The sequence below is a fragment of the Mchenga conophoros genome, linkage group LG5, assembly GCF_057382185.1.
Source record: "Mchenga conophoros isolate Kocher_MC1m ecotype Shallow Benthic linkage group LG5, M_conophoros_male_GT1.1, whole genome shotgun sequence".
Classification (NCBI taxonomy): Eukaryota; Metazoa; Chordata; class Actinopteri; order Cichliformes; family Cichlidae; genus Mchenga; species Mchenga conophoros.
In genome coordinates this window covers 29,015,968-29,040,905 of record NC_140530.1, presented here as the reverse complement: position 1 = coordinate 29,040,905, position 24,938 = coordinate 29,015,968, and the positions used below count along the sequence as shown (strand labels likewise).

The 24,938-nt window shown below is 41.7% G+C and overlaps 3 protein-coding genes across 3 annotated transcripts in view; 1 reads left to right on the top strand and 2 right to left on the bottom strand.

Moving 5' to 3' along the window:
* Nucleotides 1–8,840, bottom strand: part of kctd6a (potassium channel tetramerization domain containing 6a) — a 35,665-nt gene extending 26,825 nt beyond the window's left edge. Inside the window, exons 1-2 of the mRNA XM_085274732.1 lie at nucleotides 8,595–8,840; nucleotides 5,842–5,933 (exon numbers count right to left, since the gene is read on the bottom strand). Of these exons, the coding sequence (XP_085130858.1) occupies nucleotides 5,842–5,868 (27 nt within the window). The 5' untranslated portion in view covers nucleotides 5,869–5,933; nucleotides 8,595–8,840. The remainder of the gene's footprint in view (nucleotides 1–5,841; nucleotides 5,934–8,594) is intronic.
* A 693-nt stretch (nucleotides 8,841–9,533) lies between these two features.
* LOC146574790 (uncharacterized) lies at nucleotides 9,534–16,644 on the top strand. The gene is made up of 5 exons (XM_085274731.1): nucleotides 9,534–10,410; nucleotides 11,685–11,852; nucleotides 11,965–12,143; nucleotides 12,243–12,483; nucleotides 13,910–16,644. Exons 1-5 carry the CDS (start codon nucleotides 9,838–9,840, stop codon nucleotides 14,372–14,374), a joined length of 1,626 nt encoding a protein of 541 aa, XP_085130857.1. The 5' UTR covers nucleotides 9,534–9,837; the 3' UTR covers nucleotides 14,375–16,644.
* A 1,384-nt stretch (nucleotides 16,645–18,028) lies between these two features.
* pdhb (pyruvate dehydrogenase E1 subunit beta) lies at nucleotides 18,029–22,294 on the bottom strand. The gene is made up of 11 exons (XM_085274730.1): nucleotides 22,198–22,294; nucleotides 22,054–22,113; nucleotides 21,029–21,136; nucleotides 20,870–20,932; nucleotides 20,733–20,768; nucleotides 20,076–20,266; nucleotides 19,895–19,989; nucleotides 19,376–19,486; nucleotides 19,201–19,292; nucleotides 18,989–19,130; nucleotides 18,029–18,769 (listed from the first exon to the last, which is right to left on the bottom strand). Exons 1-11 carry the CDS (start codon nucleotides 22,234–22,236, stop codon nucleotides 18,624–18,626), a joined length of 1,083 nt encoding a protein of 360 aa, XP_085130856.1. The 5' UTR covers nucleotides 22,237–22,294; the 3' UTR covers nucleotides 18,029–18,623.
* Nucleotides 22,295–24,938: the final 2,644 nt, after the last annotated feature.

Below are 24,938 nucleotides of genomic sequence, written 5' to 3'. Positions count from 1 at the left end.
CAGTTATTTCATTTTTAACCTTAATTTATATTTTATTCCTTCCTAGTTAAATTTACCCTTTTTAATTTTTCATATTTATTTCCTATCTTATTCATAGCCTTTCCTTTTTTGTTTTCTTTAGGTCACGAGCAGTTGTCCAAGCATTTCACTACATTTCACTACTGTGTACGTGACAAATAAAATTTGAATTTGAATTTGACTGTTTTAGGAGCTTTTTGAGATCAAATAGAAGAAAATACATAACATTAAACATGTTAACAACACAAAAGCCATATTAAACGCAGACTACTTTAGACTCGGAAGTAGGATTCGTCGCGTGCTCTGGTCTCCTTGATCCACCGTCAGCATCGGAAAGGAATAAGCGTCGAAGGCGTTTGGAAAGGGAGGGGGGATGAGTGTGTGCATATCAGTGTATATGTATGTGTGTCCGTGTCCAGAGTTCAGCTGAGACAGTGTCCTTCGCCCTGCTAGGCTAAGTAAACAGTCTTCCAGCCAACCCAGGTGGCTTTGCATGGAATGGGAAGGAACAATCTAAACACAGTCGTTATCAGGGTGTTGTTATTCAGCTCCAGCCTTGCGACCGCAGCTGGCGCCGAGAGGGTATCCGCATGAAGTGATGGTGCCTTTTACTTTAGTGCGAACAGCTCATATGAATTTCAAAGCAGTTCTACAGTCCAACACTGGTCCCTCAATCTCCCGTTGGAGAGCCGCGAGCTTCGCCATACTTGCGTTCTGTGATGTTGTCATTTCTTGTGCTCAAGGAGCCGATTCTGAGAACTCACGACAGTGTGCCTCCCCGAGATGTCATCCAATTTGCGCTCAGAGATGTTATTCCGAGCTAGCCCTTCCGAGATGTATCCAGTCTGCAGTCAGAGATCTTATTCTGAGTATTCACAGCAGCCGTAGCCTTTCCAAGATCTTATACGTGCTGCACTCAATGAGCCCATTTTGAGAAACTCGCGCCTCTTCCCATCGTTTCAATCCCAGCAGGCAGCCTTGTGGGGGTTTGAACAGCCGGTTCCGCTTTCTTAATTCTTTGATAAGTCAGGGCCAAGCCAGCTCTACACCTATCAGTAGTAGTTTATAAAGAGATAAAACTGTATTTGAGCAGAACTGAGTTTAACTTATTGATGAGGCCTTTCCCAAGAGTACCAGTTTATCATGTGACCCACCCCTGAACTAGAATGATATAACCTGCGGTTGAGCATTACATAATTATAACTTTGACCTTTGACCCTTCTACTAAAGAAAAGTACTGGAAAAGTAGGAAACACTGTTTAACAAGTTTGAGGTTGAGATCAACATTAAACAATGAAGCGTCACATGGATTGGCACTACTCAACACTTTATTATAGTCATGTATTGCCTTACAAATTGTGGGAGTGTTGCATTTTATCTCACAACACACGTGGTTTTCTGAGCACAGGTAATCAGTATTTTAAGTTTTGGAGGTCTACCAAAGTCGAATTTTATGTGTGTATTTTGTGTACTTTATCTGGATTTTCCTTTATGCCATTTAATTGGCTTTGAACATAGTGGAGGATGGAGAGCACATGTGCTGCTTTGATAGGTGATAGTTCGGCAGAGGAGTGAGGTACTGGAGTGTTTCAGGTCGTTGTGACCCGCTAATGGTGGTAAACACAGAACTGGAAAATACTGGATTTTCTGAGCTGAACACATGCCAGAGATGACATCAGGACTGGAATTTTAAGGGGGAGTGGAAAAGGTTAAGCCTAATAAACCATTCTCTGAATTGAAGCGAAAGCCCCTGTGGGTCTGGAGGGGTCCATGTGTCTACAGTTTAATACCCCAGGGGACCTTTTTGACAATTTCTGTCTATATTCTCAGAGTTTTTTTTTAAAGTGGTTTTCAATAAACTGGAATTTGAAGCTACAACTCCAATGTTTTTCAAATATATTAGCACCAGCTTGAGAGTTTGGATTGACTAAATTTGGTCTTTGATTTTAGTTTTTTGACACAACACTACAATAATCTGTAATATTAAATCATTTCTAAAACACTAAAGTGTCTGAATTTTGCAGTAAAAGGTTTGAAAGCACCAATTTTCATCAGCTTAACATATCTCCCTTGTTCTTATCCTCGGATAGTTTTCTGAAGGTCATGACCAGAGTGAGGAAACCCCAAAATATCTACACAAAAAAAGACAAGAAAAAGATCACACAAAGAGAAAAGGACAGAGGTGCCATCATTCAAATGCCAGACATGTTTGGCTGGTGAAAGGCTAGCAGAGAGAAGGACAGGTTGGACAGCAAAATGGCTGCATACCAAAAAAAAAAAAAAAAAAAAAAAAAAAAAGACAGACAAACAGATCTGATTTACAATAATTTCCTTATGAGGACTTGTTGCTTGTCCAGAAAAACTGGTCAAGTCCAGACCATGTGCTACACAAACAGCTCCCTCGGGAGGAAATATAAGCACAGTGGTAGGTTCAAATGCACTGATCATCTACAACTGAGCAAACAAATGTGAAACTGAATAAACTGAATACGGAATCATATAAAATCATGTCTATGCTTCATCTCAGTCTCTGCCCATTTAGTACTGGATGGTATACTTAATATAGCTGTATACTGGCCTCAATTTCACACATGATAGGACTTCTTTAAATCCTACTAGATCAATGAACAAAGACACAGCCACTGGGGGGTTTTATTATGATGTATTTATAGTAGCCACTAGTAGTAGAAACCACACACTGACACATAGCTTGAACACAGCCTGGATAATCCTCCTTTCTGAAACTTTGAATGACCAAAATTTACAAAATGGACTCATTGTTCAATCAGACCTGAAATGAGTCAGGGCATGATGAGTCAGGGCATGGTGGCCATTATAAACAATAGATATTTCCCTGTTGGCTTCACTTTTCAGACCCAGAAACGGTCATTTTTTAAAATACTATAAGATATTATATAAAAAAAACAATTAGTTGATAACTAGAAGAAGAAGCTCCGCTGACACACAGAGACAGGGAACCAGGTATAGAAGAAGTAGAAGTGGAAACAGGAAGCAAAGAAATCTATGTTGATTTTTTTTTTTAATTTTGCTTTCTCTTTCTTGGGGTGTCCACTTCCTGACACTTTTTCTATCCTCCTGATGTGCTGTTCATTTACATTCATATCTTATGCACATAATATTAAAAATTTATTGTGTGCATACTGTGAGTACAAGATAACTATTATTAGAATATAATGTGTTAAATTTGCTTAGATGAGAGGGTCCAGCAGTAGATCAGAGAAATAGGGAAGTGTGTTTCAGTTTGATTTAGCTATAGGCCTGAGTGTGTGTAATTGTGTAGAGGGAGAGGAATTTATTGACACTGGGGGTCTGCCTGCCATAAAAGGAAACAGGAAACTACAGTTGGGGGATGCTAGGACTGTATGGAACAGATAGTATAGAGAGGAGAAGTCTGTTACCCATTGTCCCTGAATGTAATAAAAGCTTATAATTGTCACAACTTAGAAGTAGGTTTGCAGGAGACCCTTCACATGCTTAGCTGTAAAAGTAAGACAACAAGAGGCCAATGGCCCAGTGGATGCAGAGTGGGGGTCTCAGTGCTTGTAATCTGTCAGCTATGCTTTGTATGTTTTGTAGAGGAATTTGGTGTAGTTTGGGTGAGGGAAGATGGACTTTTATGACCTACAGGACGTCACATATACAGAGACGCACAGTCTCTCACGTGCACTCACATACACACACAGGTATGCGCATACACAGGCACTCATGTGCTCGCGCATACATACACAAACAAAGAGTTTACAACACATGATAGGGTCGCTTCTATAAAACTGGTTGTAACAAACAAAGAAGTGATGATCTGCAGAGGGACACCGGCCTTGCACATCTCCCCTTCTAGAAGATGCGTGCGTAACTGAAGATGAATAAAGGTTTTGTGAAATGACTACTGAGTCCGGTGTAGTCTCTGGAGGCCCAAGGAATAAAAAAGAACTGGGGTGAAACTGCTTTACGTAACAATACCCACACACAAATAATAAACTATTTGTGAAACACTGTTCTGTGACTTTATATTTTCAAAACATCACCGCTCCTCTTCTTAAAATGAGTCTGTTCCTCCAAAATGATGACTTTATTCTAAGCTTCTCAAAATACTTCAGCTTCACTCTTGAAATATGCCTCATCAGATATTTTCTCATAAATTTAACATTGATTTTTGATCGTTTTCTCCATTTGAAAACTTGCGTTTTAGAATCAGAATCAGAAAGGGTTTTATTGCCAAAATGTTGAGCAGGTTTACAACATTAGGAAATTGCTGCGGTGCTTCAGTGCAAACATACTGTCATAAATTACGCTTAAATAGACATGAAAAAAAAAAAAAATAAATAAAAATAAGAATAAGAATTAAAAGTGCTAAGTAGATAGATATATACATGAGTGCAGGTGGTGATCAGTGCCAAACATGGAATGATGCTGTGAACACAGCGTAGGGTCATGTGTTAGTGGTGGGAACAGTCATACGGTTATTGTTCATGTGTCCAACAGCAGAGGGGAAGAAACTGTTCTTATGGCGAGAGGTTCTGGTGCGAATGGACCGGAGCCTCCTGCCTGAAGGGAGCAGGTCAACAGACTGTGTCCAGGGTGAGAAGGGTCAGCTGAGATCCGAGCTGCACGCCCCAGTGTCCTGGAGGTGTACAGGTCCTGCAGAGATGGGAGTCTGCAGCCAATCACCTTCTCAGCAGAGCGCACAACACGCTGCAGTCTCTGTTTGTCCCTGATAGTGGCTCCAGCGTACCATACGGTGATGGAGGAGGTGAGGATGGACTCGATGATTGCAGTGTAGAATTGCATCATCGTCCGTGTTGGCAGGTTGAATTTCTTCAGCTGCCTCAGGAAGTACATCCTCTGCTGGGCTTTCTTGATGACGGAGGTGATGGTGGGCTCCCACTTCAGGTCCTGGGTAATGGTGGTACCCAGGAAGCGGAATGAGTCCACAGAGGTGATGGGGGTGTCAGTCAGGATGATGGGGGGGGGGGGGGGGGGGGGGGGGGGGGGAGTCGGGCTGTGTGCTTCCTGAAGTCCACAATAATCTCCACTGTCTTCTGGGCATTCAGCACCAGGTTGTTTTACAACTTGTCAAAACAAATCTCTCACCACTCCAGCGGTACAGAGGATGATCTGATCTTCATGTGTAACTGATGAACAAAAGGTTTTTTGTACTTTGTTTAGTTTTTGGGGTTTTTTTAGAAAGAGAGATGAAAACAGATATTTTCTTCGCCTCTCATCAAGGGAACTGTTGTGATTTGGCCCTATATAAAACAAAAATGAATTGAATTTTCTCCAGAGTGTCATCATTCTAAACTGCTGATTAGCGAGTCTTCCTATAGTCTAGGAACCTCTTAGCTGCTGCACTGATTTGTCATTAAAATAACAGTAAGTAATGACAAGCCTGTGCACAGCAAGCCAAAGTGCCTCTTAACTGGTGTTTTTCCTTCATGACAGAATAATTTGCACTACAAAGTTTGAAAGACAAAGTCTAAATGGAGTTTGTGTGGATTAACTTATTATTTTCATGATCTTACTTTATTGTAGTTTTAGTTATTTATTTATTCAGATAACAGTTAACAGTTTCATATTCTATATAGTCCTGACAGAAAAATGAGCCACAATAAACCAGTAAACGCCTTCTTATGAAAAATACTAATAAAAATAATATCCTGAGCTTTTGGTCATGCACCTCATCACTGACAGCATTACTTTTCTCTTATGGTAATTTTTGGCTAATGTGATGGCAATGCTTTTAAATACTGGATATTATAAAAGAAATCATATTGTGTTATAAAATTAAAACCGGTTACTACCCACCATGTGACCCAGGTCTCCATTCTCCATCTGCAGTCAATGTTTCTTCTTAGTTCAGGTGGTCGAGAAGATCATTTCTCAGTTTCCACAAACACCTGCAACAAGAGGGCGAACAGCTTGTGAGATGGTTGCCATGGAGACGAGCAACAAGCTGATGCAGCGGCCGTCACGATCAGGAAGACTAATCGAGGCTGATTAGTCTCGAGTTTGCCGACATGTCCTATGCACACGGCCAGCCGGTAAGAAAGGGGAAGAGATGCGTTTCTTAAATCAGATGAATGAAGCTCACACGGCGACTGATTAATGGAACTCAAACAGCATCTTAATGAGCCGTGATTACGTTTTAAAATCACAAATCAGACCCAGCTGTGGCTGGAAGGCTGAAAATCTCCAAACACTGCTTCTCCTATGTTTAATTTTAATTTGGTGTGGTTCAAAATGACTGCAGCAGCACTGCAGAGGTTTTCTTAGTCCACTCATTCTTCCTTCCTGTCATATTCAGGCACCCACATTACCTACAATGCTACTCAACAGCTGATAGTTTGCTTGACGTGGTAGTGGCTAATGTAGCCTTGATGAGCAAACAGAGGTGGCATAAACTCAGTCATTTAAAATCATCTTCTTCTTGTTCTTCTTCTTTCGGCAGCTCCCTTTAGGCGTCGCCACGGGGGATCTGCCTACATTTCACACCATCTCTAGCATCCTCCTCTTCTCTCACACCAACCTTCTATATGTCCTAACTACGCCCATGAGTCTTTTCTCTGGTCTTCTACTTTTTCTCCTGCTTGGCAGCTCCATAATCACCATCCTTTGTGCAGTATATCCAGTATCTCTCCTCTGCACATGTCCAAACCATCTCAGCCTTGCTGCTCTAATTTGTCACCAAATTGCTCCAACCTCAGCTGTCCCTATTATGTACTTATTTCTAATCTTGTTCATCCACACCACTCTCAACAAATAGCATTGTAACTCTGCCCCTTCCAAACCATACATCATTGCAGGTCTCACTACCAACTTGTAAACTTTCCTTTTACCCTTGCTGCTATCCTAATGTGAAAAATCCCCCCTGACACTCACTGTCCTCTCCACCCTGACAGCACTCTCGTCTTCACCTCTTGTGCACTCTTTGTTGCTTTGGATGGTAAACTCATCCACCTTTTTATCTCTACTCATTGCAGCTTCAATGTTACACTTGTCTCCTCCTTAAAATGAAATTTTCATAGAGGGGCTCATAATTCTGTACTTGTCTGTACTTCCATCACTCCAGGTTCTCTTGCTACCCTACTCTCAGAAAAGATCCCAATGTCCCTGCAAACATCGCAGTCCACAGATTTCCCTGATGTAATCCAACCCCAACCTTGAACCCATCTGTCACTCCTACTACACACCTCACCACTGTATCGCTGTCCACATACATGTGTTGCACAACCCTCACACTCTTCATTGCCACTCCTGGCTTCCTTGTGCAGTACCGCAATTCCTCTCTTTGCATCCTATCGTATTCCTTTTCTATATTCAAAATGACACAGTGCAACTCCTTCTGACCGCCTCTACACTTCTTCATCATCACTCTCAAAGCAAGCATTGCTTCTGTAGCGCTCTCTCTCAGCATAAAGCTGTACTGCAGCTCACTGATCATCACCTAGCTTCTTGGTATGGCTCATCAACTTAATCCCTCTGTAGTTATTACAGCTCTGTATATCACCCTTATTCTTGAAAATATGCACCAGTAGGCTTCTTCTCTATTCCACAGACACCCACTCACTCTCCAGGATTCTGTTAAACACTCTGGTAAAAAGTACACGGCCATCTCCCCTAGATGTCTCCAAACCTCTTCCGGTATGTTATCAGACCAACTGCCTTTCCACTCATTCATTTAACAATATTAATAATAAAACAACTCCATAGACTCCCAAATGCTTGGGTTATTAAAACTGGCAGTCTTCAGTCTCATAAGTCTCTGCTACACTTTGTACATCTTCTTTTCATATGTACATATTCATGATTGACAAACAGATTTTTATGTATGCAAATCACAATAGTTACCACAAACTACAGCTTGCAGGTTCAAAAACGTTATTATATTTCATGAAGCCATGCAAAATTTGATCCTTGTACCACAAACCAAGTTAAAACATTTCGAACTGAGTAAAATTTGGTTTTTAAATTCACCAAAGCTCAAATTTGAGCCCTAATAACGTCTTAAGTACAGACGACAGAAACGTGAATTTCTCACATTTACTCTAATAAAGGAAAATATAAAAATATACTTAAATACTATTAACTGTATTAGCACAGGAATAAAAGTTACTAACTGCATATCTCCATTTCATATCAATGTGAAAAAACGATTTGTAAATGTCACTTTAGTCTTTGTGCTTGGCAGATAAACACACAGGCAATTCCACTGACTAATTTCCTATTCTGGGTCTGTTTTTAATAATTACTACTTAATTTATTTAGATTTTTGAAGAATTTCTGAATTACTTAGAGAGGTAAAGTTTAGATATTCCCCAGACCAAATATTCCTCGAAAATCTAACCTAAATGTAACCTTGTTGAGATATGAAAACAATCAGGTAAAGGCCTGATGAGTGATCATAGTTCAGTTGAAGGCTGGTATCTATCTCACTGAAGCTGACCAGTGTGCTGCGGCTAACGCCTGCTAGCTCGTTAGCATCATAGCTGTAAGGGGAAAAAAGCATCACACCGATACTTTCATAAAAACATATATTTAAAAAGTCAGTCGGGTCTTACCTATAACGGCTTCATCACTACCAACCACCGCTTCAACCACAAACACAGATGGAGGTTAGAGCTATTGCTAGCTAACCTGTATGTCCGTCATAATTAATACTAAAGACTTCCGGTAAGATCTGCCAAAATAAAAGTGGAGAATGTAAATAAACCAATAAACCTACAGTGTGCAGCTCGAATGAATCAGGAAATAAAAAAAGGAACTTGATAGATATGAAAACAAATGAGCTATCAAAGTCTAAATATGAATTACACAAGATATGTGAAAGCCAGTCAAGAAAATAATCAAATAAGTATATTTAAATGATTGAAAGAAAGAAAGAAAGAAAGAAAGAAAGAAAGAAAGAAAGAAAGAAAGAAAGAAAGAAAGGTTACAAGAAAGAAAGCCCAGAATCCCTCTGTCTCTATAATCAATGGAAAGAGGGAGGGCAAGGATTCGTGAATTTTGGAACCACAATCTAGAATTAAACACAGTGTGTCCACAAATACATCAGGAAGCTACATCCCGGAAAAGAGCTGCTCAAAAATGCCTTAGGCAGCAGAAGACAAAGGCATGAAGACAAAGGTATGAGGACACATAAAGGAAGTGGGTGATATCAAGAAATCCTATCAGTGGCTAGAAAAGGCCAGCTTAAAAAGACAGCACATAGCAGATCTGCCTTAAATAGCAGATCCACAGAGGCAGGAGTCTACCATGGCCAATAGGATTCACATTGCAGACTGTGCAAAAGTGCCCTGGAGACTTTCCAGGATGTAAGATGAAAGCTGGGACAGTACACTGAGAGCCACACCCAAGTGGCTGGGTGGGTTAGGAGGTGTGACCCCTAAACTGGAAGCGTGGCTGATTTATTTTTTCAGTTCTGATTATAATGAGCTTGGGAGTGTAGCAATTACCTCCCACCACAGGGGGCGCACAGAACAACCGGTCACCCAATAGGGACACGATCTGTTTTATTTATCAGAGACTACATCCTGTAGCTCTCAGCTCGTCTGTTTTCCATTTGTTGCCGAGTTTTTGCAGCTGGAAGTCTGCCTTTATTTTCACTGCACTGCACCGAATATCAACCAGATTTTCTCTCGCACATATCTGTGAAGGCCCCTAGAGGAGTTCCGCCGGGCAGCGATTCCAGGATAACGCTGGCGGGATTTGACGTTAGCTCACACCGTTAGCCCTCTGCTGTGAACCGGATCCGGACAGAGTTTTTCTCTCTGCGTATCTCACCACAAACAGAAGACTGAAGTTATGATGGCGAGTGAAAATGCTGACGCCAACGCGGGGAACGATGAGGAAACGGGTCCCTCAGCCGAATCTAACGAGCACGACTATGCCCACACTGCAGACACAAACTTGGCGAGCTCTTCCACCAATCCTCCGGGAGAGCCCGTGCAGAGCGTCCTGGTGCAGCCCTCTGAGTCCCTGCAAATGGAGCTTCCAGAACCCACTGTGGGTGCAGAGGTAGACTGCCCTGTTGGGAATGAAGTGGAGGCACAGACCGGAGTACACCCCCAAAAGACTGAAGACTCTCAGTTGGCTGCTCAGGCGGTCCATCGCGGAGGTCCGCGGCGAGTGAGGCGGCCGGAGGACAAAAACTGCTCCTGCTGCAGGCTCGAGTTCGAGCGGCACGGTCGGTCCTTCAACCGGAGGGCGGTGTACACGTTCACCTCCCCGGAAACTGTGCAGTGGGCCTTCCCGGGCTGCGTGGTCCACGAAAAGTCCTTCCTGTGCGAGACGTGCGCGCAGGTGATCCGGAGCAAATGCAAACGCAAACAGAGCGGGAAACGGAATCTGTGGCTGAAGCCGCCTCCGACTAAACCGGTGTGTGTGTGACAGATGGTATAAGTTCAGCTTCTCTATTGTGTATATAAGCACGTGTAGGGCAGCAGGTATTTCCCCTTTGGTTACAGGTATCGCTTGCAATTACCCCCCCCTCCCACCAGGGGGCAGCATTTCACAGTGAAATCTGCTGATGTTTTTGAACATGAGCTCCTGAGTTTGTAGTTGTTTCCTTTTAGTCTCACCCCCCATCTTCTGAAGGAGCTCTACTTTTTCCTTAGGTTATCATTACCATTGTGTCCCAAACGACTTACCTGGTTGACCCAATGTACTGTGTTGCGGTATAAATTCATAAAACAAAAAGTATGGCCTAACCTTAGTTGAGCTGCAGCTAATAGTGCTTCAAAGCAAAACACTTGCATTTTTGGACATAGCAGTTGTTTCTTTATATTCTTTTCATAGCTACTTTTCTGTCCCATAGACTAGAGTCCTGGCTCAGAGTACTGTTTTGGTAGTTTATCAAAAGTGGTTTGAATCCTTTGTACAGACAGAAGTCAGCTTCGGTTTATTTTTAGACATATGAAGCATATGTTCATCTGTTGGAAGGGCCTTAGATAAAAAGGTAAAGCTGCAAGTAGAGGGATGCAACTTCCGGGTATGCGGTCCAAGAAAACATTGTTTTTCTTGGACCACATGGGGCACCTCCTCTGATTTTAAAAAAATAAATGAATAAATAAAAAATAAATGAATAAATAAAAAATTTAAAGTGTATGGAAAACTAGGGGAAAATGACTCTTTGTTTTATGTAATGTTTGATCTCAATAAAAACTTCACAGAAGTTTTTGCTTTTTCAGTTAGTTTCAATTCTTACTTAATTCATCATGATATTTATTTATAAATTGGAGTCTTCTCATCATTGTGAGGAAAAAGGACAATAAGATTATGGTTTATGGTGGCTTTGCTCTCTAATTGGTAACTTGTTACCATATGTGCAGGTTTCATAACCTTCACTGACCAGTTGGTGACGTCATGTCTTCTGTTCTTTATATACAGTCTCTGTCTGCCATCAAAATATGCAATTTCATCTTATTTTTTCTGCATTTCTGCCATCTGCAGTTTTTCTCTGTCAGTTACTTCCTTGATAAATGTTGTCTGTTAAAACTGTGGAAAAAATCCACTTCAGATTTTCCAAGCCGAATCACAAATCTTGTACTGAAATGCTTTTGTAAGCACATTTTTTTTTGAAGTTGTCATTGGTGTGTTGGTGTTTTAAAAACACTCTTACTGTGTGTGTGTGTGTGTGTGTGTGTGTGTAGTCGCAGGTGAATGATAAGAAGGCGGCAGGTTGCAGGATGGGGAAAAAGAGCAAAGCAGCGCTGCTTGTGAGCAAGTCCAGCTACAAAGCTGCTTTCCAAATGCTCTGGTCCTCTAAAGGTGCCCGGAAACCCATGATGGAGTTCTGGAGCAAACAGCTGAAAAATGAGGTGAGGAAAGAAGCTTCCTGACATCTCGTATTTGATGTCTTCTTAACTGGTAGCTGTTTTTGTTATGTAATCGTGACTGCCTGCATTCTTGTGTTTCCTGGTGATGTTTTAGATGAAGACGCTGTCGCGACTGTCAGACAGTCCCTTCCATCAGAAGGTATCTGGGAAAAAACCGCTGTCGTCCTTCCCCTGGCGGCGATGTCTGAACTGGGTTCAGGAAAAGGCTCCGCTTGTCACCACGTGCCTCCGCTCACTGTTCCCAGACATCAATGCCCTCTACAAGAGCAACAGGTAAGTCTGACTCGGAATGTTTTTACATCAGTACTAAGACTTCATCTCATCCAAGCAAACGTGGGTCAACAGTTTGAATTTTCTTTATTTGTTCGGCAGCCAGCTGACAGAGGAGCAGGCTTTCATGCTGCTGGAGCGACGGACTGTGGTGGCGCTCTCCATCCCTCTCTTCACCAGGAACATCTGGAAGAACAACTTCCTGCAGGCCGCTCTGGGGGCTGAGCTCCGCCTGCAGGGCTGCTCCGGGTCCGCCCTTGAAATCCTCAACACTATGGGCCTGTGCCAGAACAAAGACACCGTCAGGTTGCTGCTGCACAGACTGCGAAATGGCAAAGACATGGTGAGTGTCACCACCGGTAGGGCTGGACTGAAAACAAGATAAATATGCAATCTGTGTCGATGTGGCTGAGATTGAACTAATGTGTGAACTATAGAATCAAGCAAGTTTTAAAAATGAAACTCTTCATGCCACCAAAATACTTCAAGACAGTGATTATGTGACCCCTGCAGGTGCTCTGTGGGGTCGGGTACTGTGAGGACGTCGGGGATGTTTGAAGTCCTCTGGGCTGTGCTTTATTTTTTTTAACCAGACATGTGTTTAACTCATTCACTGCCATTGACGTCTATAGACGTCAATTGAAAAACTTACGTTGACTGCCATTGACGTCTATAGACGTCAATGGCAGTCAACGTAAGTTGAACTGAAGCCCACCAGCAGTAAAAGTAGACCTGCAAGGAGGTGCAGGGTTTGCGCACGTAAGGGATTGCGCAGTGAGACAAAAATGTGGTGCAAGTCTTGTTGTGTTTCACTGCCAGCCATTTGAAAATGGCTGGCAGTGAATGAGTTAGTTCACATGCGTTAATGAATCTGTAAAATAAACATGTCCTTGATTATAAAGGCCTGGACTAATCTACATCCTTGTATAAAATCATCCATCCATTCTTGCATTTAAAAAAACAATTATTATTTTTTTTGTCATTTAGTTGGTCCAGCTCTTGGGGGCTAGACTTCTCACTCCCCAGCCACCACAACCAGTGAGGCATTCCCAAGCCAATGTGTCGTGGCTCAGCCTCAGGGTCTCCTCCCAGTATAACATAACCTCTGAACCAGGAGGCATCCTGGTCAGATGCTGAACACCTTCAGCTGGCTCTACTTTGAGCCCCTCCCACATCTCTAAGGGAAAGCGCAGACACGTCTGCTGCATGTATGTGGGATCTCACCCTTTTGGTTAGTACCCACAGCTTGTAGACGTAAGTGAGGGTAGGAATGTGGCTCCACCAGAAAATTTTTAAACTTGTCACAAAAACAAACCCGTGCACAAATCCCCTGCTCCCCTCATTCATGAGACACACCCTGAGATACTTGAACTCCACCACTTGGCGTAGCAACTTTTCACCCTTTTCTGCTCCGACACTTGGAGGTGCTAATGCTCGTCTCAACTTCTATACAATATAGTTTCATTTTGTTTTTCCCTTTTTATTTTAAGACCACGATTCTTGCCATGACTATTCAGTGGCTGTGGGGAAGATTAAACAAAACAGTCAAAGATCTTTGCTCAGCACAAATGAATGGACTTCATGATGATTGCTGTGTGGGGGCGAGGGAATCCAAGCTTTATATGTGATTTGTTTACATTTAGAAAAATGTTAGATTGGTCATTTAACATGAAATTCAACCAGCTAGCTGTAAACATACTTTAAACTCTTAAAGTGATATTTTTGACCACACGGGCGCTGTTTTTGACTGTTTCTATCGATCGACACAGGATGGAGACGCCGGGATGAACGCTAAAGAAGAGCAACTGAAAGAACAGATGGGAGAAGTGATGACAGATGAGGAGGAAGATGAAGAAGAGAAAGATGAGGAGGAGGAGGAAGATGATGACAATGAAGAGGAGGAGGAAGAGGAGGAAATGGTGATGGCAGTAGAAGAGGAGGTAGTTGAAGAGGAAGTGCAGGACGGGATGCAAGAGGAGGAAGAGGTTGAGGAGGATCGTGCAGAGGAGGAAAAAGAAGAAAAGAAGAGAAAGAAGAGGGCGAAAAAGCAGAGGAAGGAGGAGAAGAGGAAGGAGAGAGTGAAACGAAAGGCGAAGGAGCAGCAGGAGGAGGATGACGACGACGATGATGATGATGAGGACTCGGAGCAGAAAAAGAAGAGGGTGGTGGTTGTGAGGCTCGGATTGCTGAAGGGACACTCGGAGGTCGGACGATCAGATCTGTCAGCTCCTTAAGACTGCAGGCCCCTCCTCCAATCAGAGAGCAGCACAGAGTCCCCGCCCTCTTCCCTGGCATGGTTAGTAACTGTAGAGGGAAAGTAATAAGAGCTTTACTATAAATGTTATGTTTCAGTTTGAGCCCAAGAACACAAAAACTGCTCCAATGTGACTAACAGCAAAACACCCACAGCTGATTAATTATGACTGAAAATCAACAAATTCTTCCTTTCATTGTAACTCATAGCAAATTAAAGAAAATTCAGATTTAAAAAGGAAAATAACAAATTTGGCTCAAATCACAAGAACAGCAACAGGATGAAGTACAATGACCTAGAGAATAAAAAAAGTAAAAACACTGGGCCTTTTGCTCTTTTAGTTTGAAGATTAAAGTAATTATTTCACATGATATTGAAATATTATGTTAGTAAAGTCAAATATAGCAACAGAAAATAAACGTTATGAGAATAAAGTTATTTTGTTTTGATTATTTGTTAGTTGATCGTGCTTTAAGGTTTTGCACTCGGTCACAAGTTTTCACATTAAAACCAAAATATTCTCTTTATAGTATTTTGAACTTTTAGTAGCAGAAGATGAGATGCTGCTAAACATTGAACAGCGCTCTCTGTCAGGAAACTCTGTTAAGCTAGTTCATTGATTTACTGCCAAATTCCATTCACCAAAACTTTAATGTTAGTCATCCAAAAGCTGTATATAGAGCGGCTAGGGCCACTTCAGAGTCTCAGATTAGCACAAGTGAGGCCTAGCAGGCAGCGATTGGTTACACCTGGCTTTGTTTCCGTACCTTCCCACTCTAACTGTATGCCTAACAATCTCCAAAACTATCAGTTCTATCAAAACCCACTGCTTATAAAGTCGATACAAAGTGGAAAACTATCCATTACAGACCAAAACATGTTTTTATTTGTTGTAAAGTCATCCATTTAACCATATGACTCTATGGGGATTGGCTCGTGTTTGGAGACAGCCTCAAGTGGCCAGCACATTTCTATTCTCATTACATTATGGCTTGATTCTCATAACACTGAATCTTTTTCTGCTCATAAGATTTACACTTAAACACACCCCAACTTTCAGTAAAGTCCGAGCAGTTCCCTCCATGGAGTTTTTCTTAAATTCTGGATATCGATTGAATCTCAAAGCACTTCCCTGTAATTACACAGTTACTCTTACAAAAAAAATTAAACTGCTTGTGATGCCATGTAAAATGCATGAGAGGGGGGTACAAGCTGCACTTTTAGCTTCAGAGAGACTGGATATCCTCAAACACTTTGACTAAAGCCATCAGTGACCGTCGTGGACTCCGTGTTCATTGGACTGTCAGAGCTATCAGGAGGTGAAAATTTTCTAATCCTGCTGCTGTTACGCCATCTTTATTTTTACAAACTGGCAGGAGAAGATTGTGCGAGTTTGATTCTGAACACTGTGACGTCTCAAAGGACTGAGGCTGGGAGCTGAGTAGATCCACACCCGAGAAAAGGACCTGGACTTTTTGTTAGCTTTGATGAACCAAACTGAAGCGATCGAAGGCTTTGGTGTGCTTGTTTGATGCACAGCGAAGCTTTTATGCATCGTTTCTTCGTGTCATGCTGGACCGATGGCAGGATTGCAGATTCGGGCGCCTGCAGACATCATAGCCACTGAGTAACCATTAAAACAGACTTTCAGTGGTAGTTAGTGTTCTTATGTTTGGTTTTCAGGAGATTGTTTAATGTATCAGAGCTTTTAGAGGAACTTTTTTGGCATGACACGAACACAGTGGGAAATGTGTAAAAAGCCTTTAAAGATGTGATAAATACCAAAAAAAGTTCCTTAGACTGTAATTTCAGTGAAGTTTACTAATAAGTTTCAGAAAAGATAATTTTTTGCACTTCGGTCCTGATTACAGTGGAAATGAATGTTAGATAGGTTTGGGGGGGGGGTTTGTAACTGTAATTTGAACCAGAGTGTGATGTTCTTTTCATGGGATTATTACAAAGTCAAAGACCTGTAACATTTAAGAGTTTAAAAATGATGATCTGTTTGCTCAGTTCAGTCTGAGAGCTTCCTGAAGCAGGACACTCTGTAACTCGCTCTGATTTGTAACGAGGTTTGGTCCGTTGGGGTTTCTCAGAGTCTCAGAGATGGTTTTTATTTTTATGTTTAAGTTGTAGATCGCTGTGTTTTCCGACTGATCTCAGATCTGACGCTCAGACAGGGGAAGCACAGCGAGTCTGAAACTGAGATTCTTACTGCAAAAAGTTAACCAATAAAAATGTTTAAGGCTACATTGACTCTTGTTTATTGCTGCTCTTAAAGGGTATCCGTGATGTTTTTCCCTATTTTCTGTCACATATGAACACAATATACCAGTGTATATGTTTAAACAATTTATAAATAATGAAGTCTGTATATAAAGAGGCATAGCTAATAGGCACCAAATTCTCTTTGTGGGAGCCAGATGAGGGACAGCCAATGAGGAAACTGTTTAGACAGGATGTACTGAGGTGCTGATAAAGGCTCAAAAGTACAGACCTGGAAATTAGCACTATGCATCTTTTTAATCCACATCACATAAACAGTCGCTGGGTTGTGACAGCACATCATCTGCCTCCATCCAGGACTTTGACCAGAATTATTTTAATCTGCATAAAGATCATGAATCATGCACCAAATGCCCTTCCCAACACAACTCTCCTCTTTTTATCTGAACTGGGCACCAGTATAAGGTGCACCCTGGGCCTGTGGGTTCTCCTGCTGACTGAGTGTCCTCAAAACCAAAATGTACAAATTCACTGAGGCTCTGTTTCTCAGGTGTGGATGAAACCTAACCCTAGAATAAAAAAAAAATCTTAATCTTCTAAATTTGCTTTTAGTCCAGGACAAGGATTAGTCGGGAAAACTGGCTGACACTGTGTGACTGATTCTATTGCATGAACCAGTTTTAATCTCAACCAGTAAAACCACTGGATAACAAACAGTTGAAAGTATTCTTCTTTCAGAGCTGTTGAACTCCATCAATTTAAACTAACAACACACTTTGTTGTCATAATACAATGAGTAACTGCACTTCATTAACCTTGTAAGGTCCCAGTCATGACTCTGAGCCCAAGGTGGCGCTTCCTTAGGAGACCGATCATGTGCTCATTGGAAGGTCAGTGGTGTGATCCCCGGCGGCTGCTGTCTGCATGCCAACGTGTCTTTGGGCAAGATACTGAACTCTAAGCTCCCCCTGATGTGTGAATGTTAGAGCACGTCACTTCAGGCCTCACGGGGTTAATAAAATCTGAAGTTAGACCTTTATGGAGTTTGGTCCAGGCGCCTGCAACAAATTACTCTGGAAATCCAAATGTTTCAGTTTTCATTTGACCTACTGGAATGTGAGCTGTTTTATCCTCTGGATAAAACAGCTCACATTCTGGGTTGGGAAGAGTTTTCTTCAAGTCTTTTCCCATCACTCAGACCTCTTTCCAACAATTTTAATCTGTCACAGTAGCAGTCCACCTGCAGTTTCTCAGCCAGCATATTTCAATCGTTTAGTTCAGATTAGTCTAGTGTCTTCAGAAACTTCAGTTTCCATGGGTTTCTCTCAAGATGAGGTCTTTAGTGCAAATCTGGTCAAACAATTCAACTGTGGGCAGGATGGTGTAGATGTAGTAAATCAAACAAAACTGAGGATCAAAGTTTATTTCTGCAACAGTCAACAGAAATGAGCCGCTACATTAAATGTTTCCAGCTCACAGCGGTGCCATTTTCCCCATTTTTAAAGACAAACCCCAAGTCTGAGTTAAGTGAAGTGTGCGTTTTAAAGGCAGCAGCAGGATGACTTTCATCCCAGTTCAGATAAATAAAGAGTGGAAAAATAAAAATGATTATCCAAATCTGAAAAACCTCTTGAGAAGGGTAATTGAAAGCAAATAGCCGAGAACAGTTACCAGATACTTTAGAGTCCAGACTAATTGGTAAACTTTGGGAAGAGTCAAAAATTTAATTTGACAATAAATTACAGCCAACAGATTGTACGATACATTTTTTTCCTCTTCTCTTTTTAAAATTGGGAAAAGTGCAAGAGAGCAGCCAGAGCCACAGACAGTTAAGTCAAGTTAGTAACAGAGTTAACACATAGGTGCTGGGATGACTGAAACAGTGTCCACTGCTCTGAGCTACACAGCTGTGTGCATTGTTCAACATCTGGAGCGCTTGGCGGTATTTACACATTAGATATTTTGCCACCATCTGTAAACAAGAACTCCGGTGGATGAGGGTCTCAGATGTTGAGGGTCTTTTTCACAGAGAAAATGATGTCTTTGACTTGCGGCAGACTGTGGTCCTCCAAGATTTTAGCGTATGGCATGGGGATGTCCACGCCAGTTACTCTGGTAACAGGAGAATCCAGGTAGTTGAAGGCAGGACCTGAGAAATTAAAGGCATGTTAGTCTCGAGGCCTGAAATAATTAGAGGTTGTGACTTCAGACTGAACAGCTATTAGTAAATACACGAGCAATCATTACAGTGTCAATCCCAATATGTGTCATCTATGCTTTGGCTCCTGAAGATCCAGATCTAAGAGTTTAAGGGAACCAGTTATGCGTGCAAATTTTATTTTTTTAAATTAGTTTGAGCTTAGATTACCTTCCATGATCCTGGCACAGATCTCTGCTCCAACCCCAAACTGAGGCCAGCCACCCTCAACAGTCACCAGGTGATTGGTCTTCATCACACTGGTCTCAATAGACTCCACATCCATGGGTCGGATGGTCCGAAGGTTGATCACCTGACAGACAAGAAATGGTTAAGATGCTTCTGAGCAGTCTAGCTCAGCCAGTCAATAGGTGTTGCATTACCTCACACTCTATTCCCTCTTTGGCAAGGACAGCTGCGGCATCCAGGCAGTGACCAACATACCGAGAGTGAGCAACGAGGGTGATGCTATTGCCTGAAAAGGACATGTTCAGAAATGACTTTTGAAGCCTCAGTGTTAAAAACTTGGGATCCAGATCCTGGTGTTCTGTCACTCACCTTGTCTCTCAATCTTTGCTTTTCCAATGGGAATGGTGAAGTCTTTGGACTGCGCTTCCTCTGACATCTCAAAGGGAACGCCATACAGCAGCTCGTTCTCCAGGACCACCACTGCAGACAGATTCAGTTCACATGTCTGTTTGAACAGCCAGGCTGCTACAAACTCACTCAAGCTGCATTTTCAGCTGATGTTTATGCCATTTTAAATACTTTCAAACTATTAGGGGAATAATTTCTGCTTCTCCTGGTAGCACCTCATCCTGTGAATGAGGGACAAGTGCCTTGATTGGTAGCTGGGAGAAGTGTTTGTTGCGTTAAAGTTACCCTCCAGAGCAGAACAAGGACTAGTCCGTTGCAGTCCAACAATGCTTGAGTTACTGTTTGACTTTTGGCTGAGACAAATAGGGACCAGCTGGCTTGTTTAATTAAAAACTTTGTAATCAACTGAGCTAGCAGTGCCTGAACATTGATATGCAGGGTGACTGTCCAAGTTTTAAGCGTTTCAGTGTGGCATCTCACCAGGATTTTCATCTCTGATGGCTGATTTCAAGAGGCCTTTAGCATCTTCTGAGTTCCATGGACTTACAACCTTCAGTCCTGGACAGTGACCATACCTGGAGACAAATGACAACACTGATGTCAGAGCTGCCAAACATCAGCTAGAGTTACTGCAAACAGTAAAGTGACGTCTTGAACGCACCATGCAGCAAAGCACTGTGAATGCTGTGCAGCGACACCTGCTGATGCTCCATTAGGGCCTCTGAAAACAATTGGGACTGACTGTAGCCCAGCTGACATGTAGTAGGTCTTTGCTGCAGAATTTATGATCTGGTCAATGGCTTGCATGGAGAAGTTAAAGGTCATGAATTCACAGATGGGCCTCAGACCAGCCTGCAAGAGGACATTGATCTTGTTAGGGAATTTGTCACTTGCAAGTTTTAAGTATCAGGTAGTTTGTGAATCTGAAGAGCTTTCATAATCTGTACTTTGAAGAATTCTAGTCTAAAGGAACTCTTATTTTGGCATTTATGGCTTCAAGGTAGGAAAAGTGCTTTATTATACAAGTCAAGGTGGCTTGGGAGTTGACTGTGTACTGCTTTATTGAGGTGTAAAGCTAATTTGGGGGGGCAATGGAGCCATAATTCAGGTCTGTAGAGAGCGAAGTGTGCACAGAACTGAATTACTGCTTAGAATTCAAGTGTAATTATGAAGATGTTGAACTTACGCCCATTATCTCAGGTAATTCTTGACTAAAAGTTATTATTCAGTGTTTAGAATGACGTTTTAAACAAACTCAAGTGAAAATGTTACAAAAGTCAGTGTTTAGTATATCCCATCAGGAACATGTCAGACTTACCATAGCAGCTCCAACTGCAATACCAGTAAACCCCATCTGCACCAAAAACAAAAAGTTGCTAAAATGAGTCCAACACCACCAGTGGGGATACTTAGATTTGTGGAAAACATCTGTTGGGCAGGCTGTTTGTATCTCACCTCTGAGATTGGAGTGTCAATAATTCGTTTGTCTCCATACTTCTTCCACAGTCCTCTGCTCACCTGCACCAGTAACCACCATTAGTCTGACTGCCCTCATTGGGACAGAACACAAACTGCCTCCAGGAACTTCACTTCCAGTCTAAGCTTTAAACTTACCTTGTAGGCACCGTCATACTGGGCGACTTCCTCACCCAGCAGGAACACTCGCTCGTCCCTCTCCAACTCCTCATCCATTGCCTGGTTCAGGGCATCACGGACTGTCATCTAACAGTGGCAACAAAACCATCAGTACAGGTCAGAACGCTGCTTTCCACAAACTGAAGTTAAAATGTAACTAATGGACGCCACAATAGCAATTCTCCATCCAAAACCTGTTTCACATAAGGCTGTAAACATTCAGGAGACTTTAGTCTCAAGTGGCAATCAGAAGACTGGAGGCTTTAGTTCAGAACCCAAAAGCTGAAAGTCACTCTTGGTAGTTATTTGTATCCAACACAAGTAGAAATTGTTTAAATCTGCTTAATTTTGTCACTGATTTAATGACCACTTAAAATCACAGCTCTGACCTTAAACTTGTCCGTTACTCTGCCCTAGAGTGCACAGCCTGATGTCAATGTTACAGCCAGTGGTCCCTCTAATTTGTCGTGTCTGAGCGAACACAAACTCCCTGAGCGATCCCTTGGACCTCCCGCCAATTATGAAGGAACTGCTTGAAAGACAGACCTGATACACGAGCAAGCCCAGATACAGCTACAATATTTAAAGACACTGACATGAGCATTTCAGCAGCACTTCTCGTTTTGCAGTTTAAAATACCTCAAACTTCAGGATTTTTCTTGCGGTTCTACTTAAGTGTGCATTTTGTTGCCTGCACTGTTTCAGAGCTTAAGCTTTGTTTCAATAGTTTTCCCCTTAAACTTCTGACAGTGACTTATGTTAATGTGAGACAGCTGTCAGCGCGATGAGGGCTGATGTGATGTAAACCCGCATCCCTCTGCTCAGTGACCGCACAACAGCACGACCCCTAAACCCTTAACACACGTATTTAAAACAGGCAGCTACTGACTAAAACAAGTCTCCACCCAGTTTTCAGCCTGTTATTGTTGTCTGTGCAATTAAAACTACACATACCGACATCATTCGCTGTAGAAACAGCTAGCCTGCTAGTTGCTAACACTGACCTGTACTGCGGCCGGAACGCTCCTGTGAAATTCCCGCCGCTGCAGAGCTGACACGGTATTCTGCAGGAGAAAAGAAAGGACGCACGAACATTACACTCCCAGAAAGACCAAACAGTGCTTCAAAAACATCGATTTAATCCATACCTTTCCGGAGCGGAGAAAGAACCTCAGGGACGCTGCCATCTTGAACCTGTCCTCTGTCGAACTGGAGTGACGTAATAGTGGAAGCTGGTGGATCTTAACCAATCAAGACGGCACCTCATAGGTTGATTGGAACGTGTCATTTCGAACAGCCAATCACAGTGGTCAAACAAATAAGGAGGCGGGAGAGTAGAAAATGGGGGTAGAAATATCCAAGGACACGGAGCCGCGCAGGCGTCAATATGGAAGACCAATACGGCAAAACATACATAGATAAATAAATACATAAATAGTGTGATTCACTACTTTTTCATTCATTTTTTTTATTTAATCTGTGCACTTTGACATTATTTCATATGCAACACATATTCAAGTTGGCAATGGAAAATGGCACTTTGTGTGTGTGTGTGTGTGTGTGTGTGTGTGGGGGGGGGGGGGGGGTATTTTTCTAGTATGCCACAATAGAATTTTTGTTTTTGTATTATGTTTGACTGCAAGTTTAATTTCCAAACTTTTTCATATCCATTAAGAAATATGTTTCCAATCCTCATTCTGATCAAGCTCTAACGGTACTGTCAGTTTACCAGATATCATCATAGAAAATGAGTGAAAACATGAGTTGAACATTTATAACACACACACACATTATGTATGATTGTACGATTATGTATGACATATATGATTATATATTGAAGGTTAACTTTACTGGTATTTATCAAATTAGTGCTTGTTTTAAGATTCAAGATCCGTTTATTTGTCACACACATATCACGTAATAGCAAATAGAAGTCATATATACGTGCATATTTATTTGATGTTGCCGGTGTTGTGCCAAAAAGTGATTGTCTGCCAAAAACTGATTTCCAATGTTTCTGTGTATTTTTTATGTGTAATATCTTTACGTATGTTCGTAAATAGACTTCGGTGAACAGGGTTTACAAAGGGGTTATATAGAGAATTAAAACAATATCTGTTTTTCAAGTATCTTTACAACTCTCTGCTATTGTACTTACATTATAACCAATCCGGTCCTTTATCCCCACTTAAAATATTTTTACAGAAATATTGTAATATTTGCTGCCATTTCTGCTGTCCTCTTGGCCAACTTACTCTTACAAAAGACATTTTTAATGTTAATGAGATTTTTTTTAACTGTTTAAATAAAGGTTATATAAAAGTCACTGCCAAAAACTGATTGCGGCTTCTACCTTGTTACACGAATGTTGTTTGTGGCTCAAGATGACTTTATGTCATCCATGAGGGATGCATTTGACATATGTTTCACATATTATAGCCCAACAAGTTACTTATAGCAGTTTAAATACGAGCAATCAGTTTTTGGCAAATACCGGAAATCAGTTTTTGGCAGACAATCACTTTTTGGCACAACACCGGTCCTCAAACATCAAAATCAGTCTCAGTGCTAATTTCTGTGCTGAGAGGAGACAGGAGGCTATAACTAAGAGATGCAAAGGTGTATGCTTTGCACAAGTCTTTTTAGCTTCATATATAGAAGAGGTGTGGCCAAACCTGGTAGGGATGAACGATATATCGCATTTGCGATAATATCGCGACATGATCAAGTGCAATTTTCTAACCGCAAAGGCTGCGATTATACTCTGGACATGTCCAAATTCATGGGCTGCATCCTCCTGAGGCCGCATTTGTAGACCGTTTACGTCACAGCGACGCGCCGAAGGCTGTCCAAATTACTACCATATCCCAGAATTCATAGCGCGGCCCAGCCAAACTCCAGTTTCCAACAATGGCGGCCGCTACTAAGTTTTAAAATTACTCATACTAATCTTTCTGGGTCACAAAATAAACTTTTAACATATTTTCAGGCGAGAAAGTAGTTGTGTAAACATCAAATATCTGCTCGGTTTATCAAGATATCCCATATTTGCAAAAGTGCTTCGACGTTTTCAGAGGCGTCTGCTACCCACCAGCTCGACAGCTAGCCGGGAGCTCGAGGGTTACTGATGCGGCCGAGAACGGCACAACTCCCGGCACGTCATTTTCAGATCACCGCGGAGTTTCGCTGCTCGGGTTAAACGTAATATATAAGTCACTTAGACAACCTAAAAATGTTATTGTTGGGCTTTTTTCAGTGTTTTGTTTGTTCGTGAGTAAATCGGTTTGGCTGAGATTAAAGTTATTAGATTAGATAAAATAAAACTTTATTAATCCCCCGGGTGGGTTCCTCCTTGGTTTTCACACAGCTGACTAAACGTCAAACAGAAAACTTATTAAACAGAAGTATGAGACAGTCGAGAATTTACGCCAGTGTCTGGTTATATTTTAGATAGCAAGAAGCAGACGGCCGAGTTTATTAAACTCCACCGAGACAGCGGTGACGCTAATCAGAAGGCTAGACCGTCCAATTTCACGCCTTTAAATTTTAAAGGCGTGTTTGTGTGTGTGTTTATACAATTGCTATTATGTTTGCACTTTATGTGTAATGTTACTGACTGCAGAGATCAGTAAGATGTGTGTATTTTTTATTTATTAGTTTTATTTATTTAATATTATTTTTTAATTGAATGACTGTCTAGTAGTTCACAGATGTCGAAAAACTGAGTGTGGTAAAGCCACTGATTTTGTTTATGTATATTTCTGCAATCTGCACATTGTACTGACTTTCATTTTAATGTTTACACCAGGGTTCCTTGTCAGCACTTTATGCTCAGATGTTTGTAAGCTAAAAATAAACTATTGTGTATGTTCAAATATACTGTTGTGAT

What these genes read in the sequence shown, in the direction of transcription:
- LOC146574790 (XM_085274731.1), top strand. Translation starts at nt 9,838, where the DNA reads ATGATGGCGAGTGAAAATGCTGACGCCAACGCGGGGAACGATGAGGAA. An exon ending in AGCCGCCTCCGACTAAACCG is followed by an intron (nt 10,411 to 11,684) that starts GTGTGTGTGTGA and finishes GTGTGTGTGTAG; the next exon opens with TCGCAGGTGAATGATAAGAA. An exon ending in GCAAACAGCTGAAAAATGAG is followed by an intron (nt 11,853 to 11,964) that starts GTGAGGAAAGAA and finishes GTGATGTTTTAG; the next exon opens with ATGAAGACGCTGTCGCGACT.
- pdhb (XM_085274730.1), bottom strand. Translation starts at nt 22,236, where the DNA reads ATGGCAGCGTCCCTGAGGTTCTTTCTCCGCTCCGGAAAG. An exon ending in GCGTTCCGGCCGCAGTACAG is followed by an intron (nt 21,137 to 22,053) that starts GTCAGTGTTAGC and finishes TGCCACTGTTAG; the next exon opens with ATGACAGTCCGTGATGCCCT. An exon ending in TTGCAGTTGGAGCTGCTATG is followed by an intron (nt 20,267 to 20,732) that starts GTAAGTCTGACA and finishes GTCCTCTTGCAG; the next exon opens with GCTGGTCTGAGGCCCATCTG.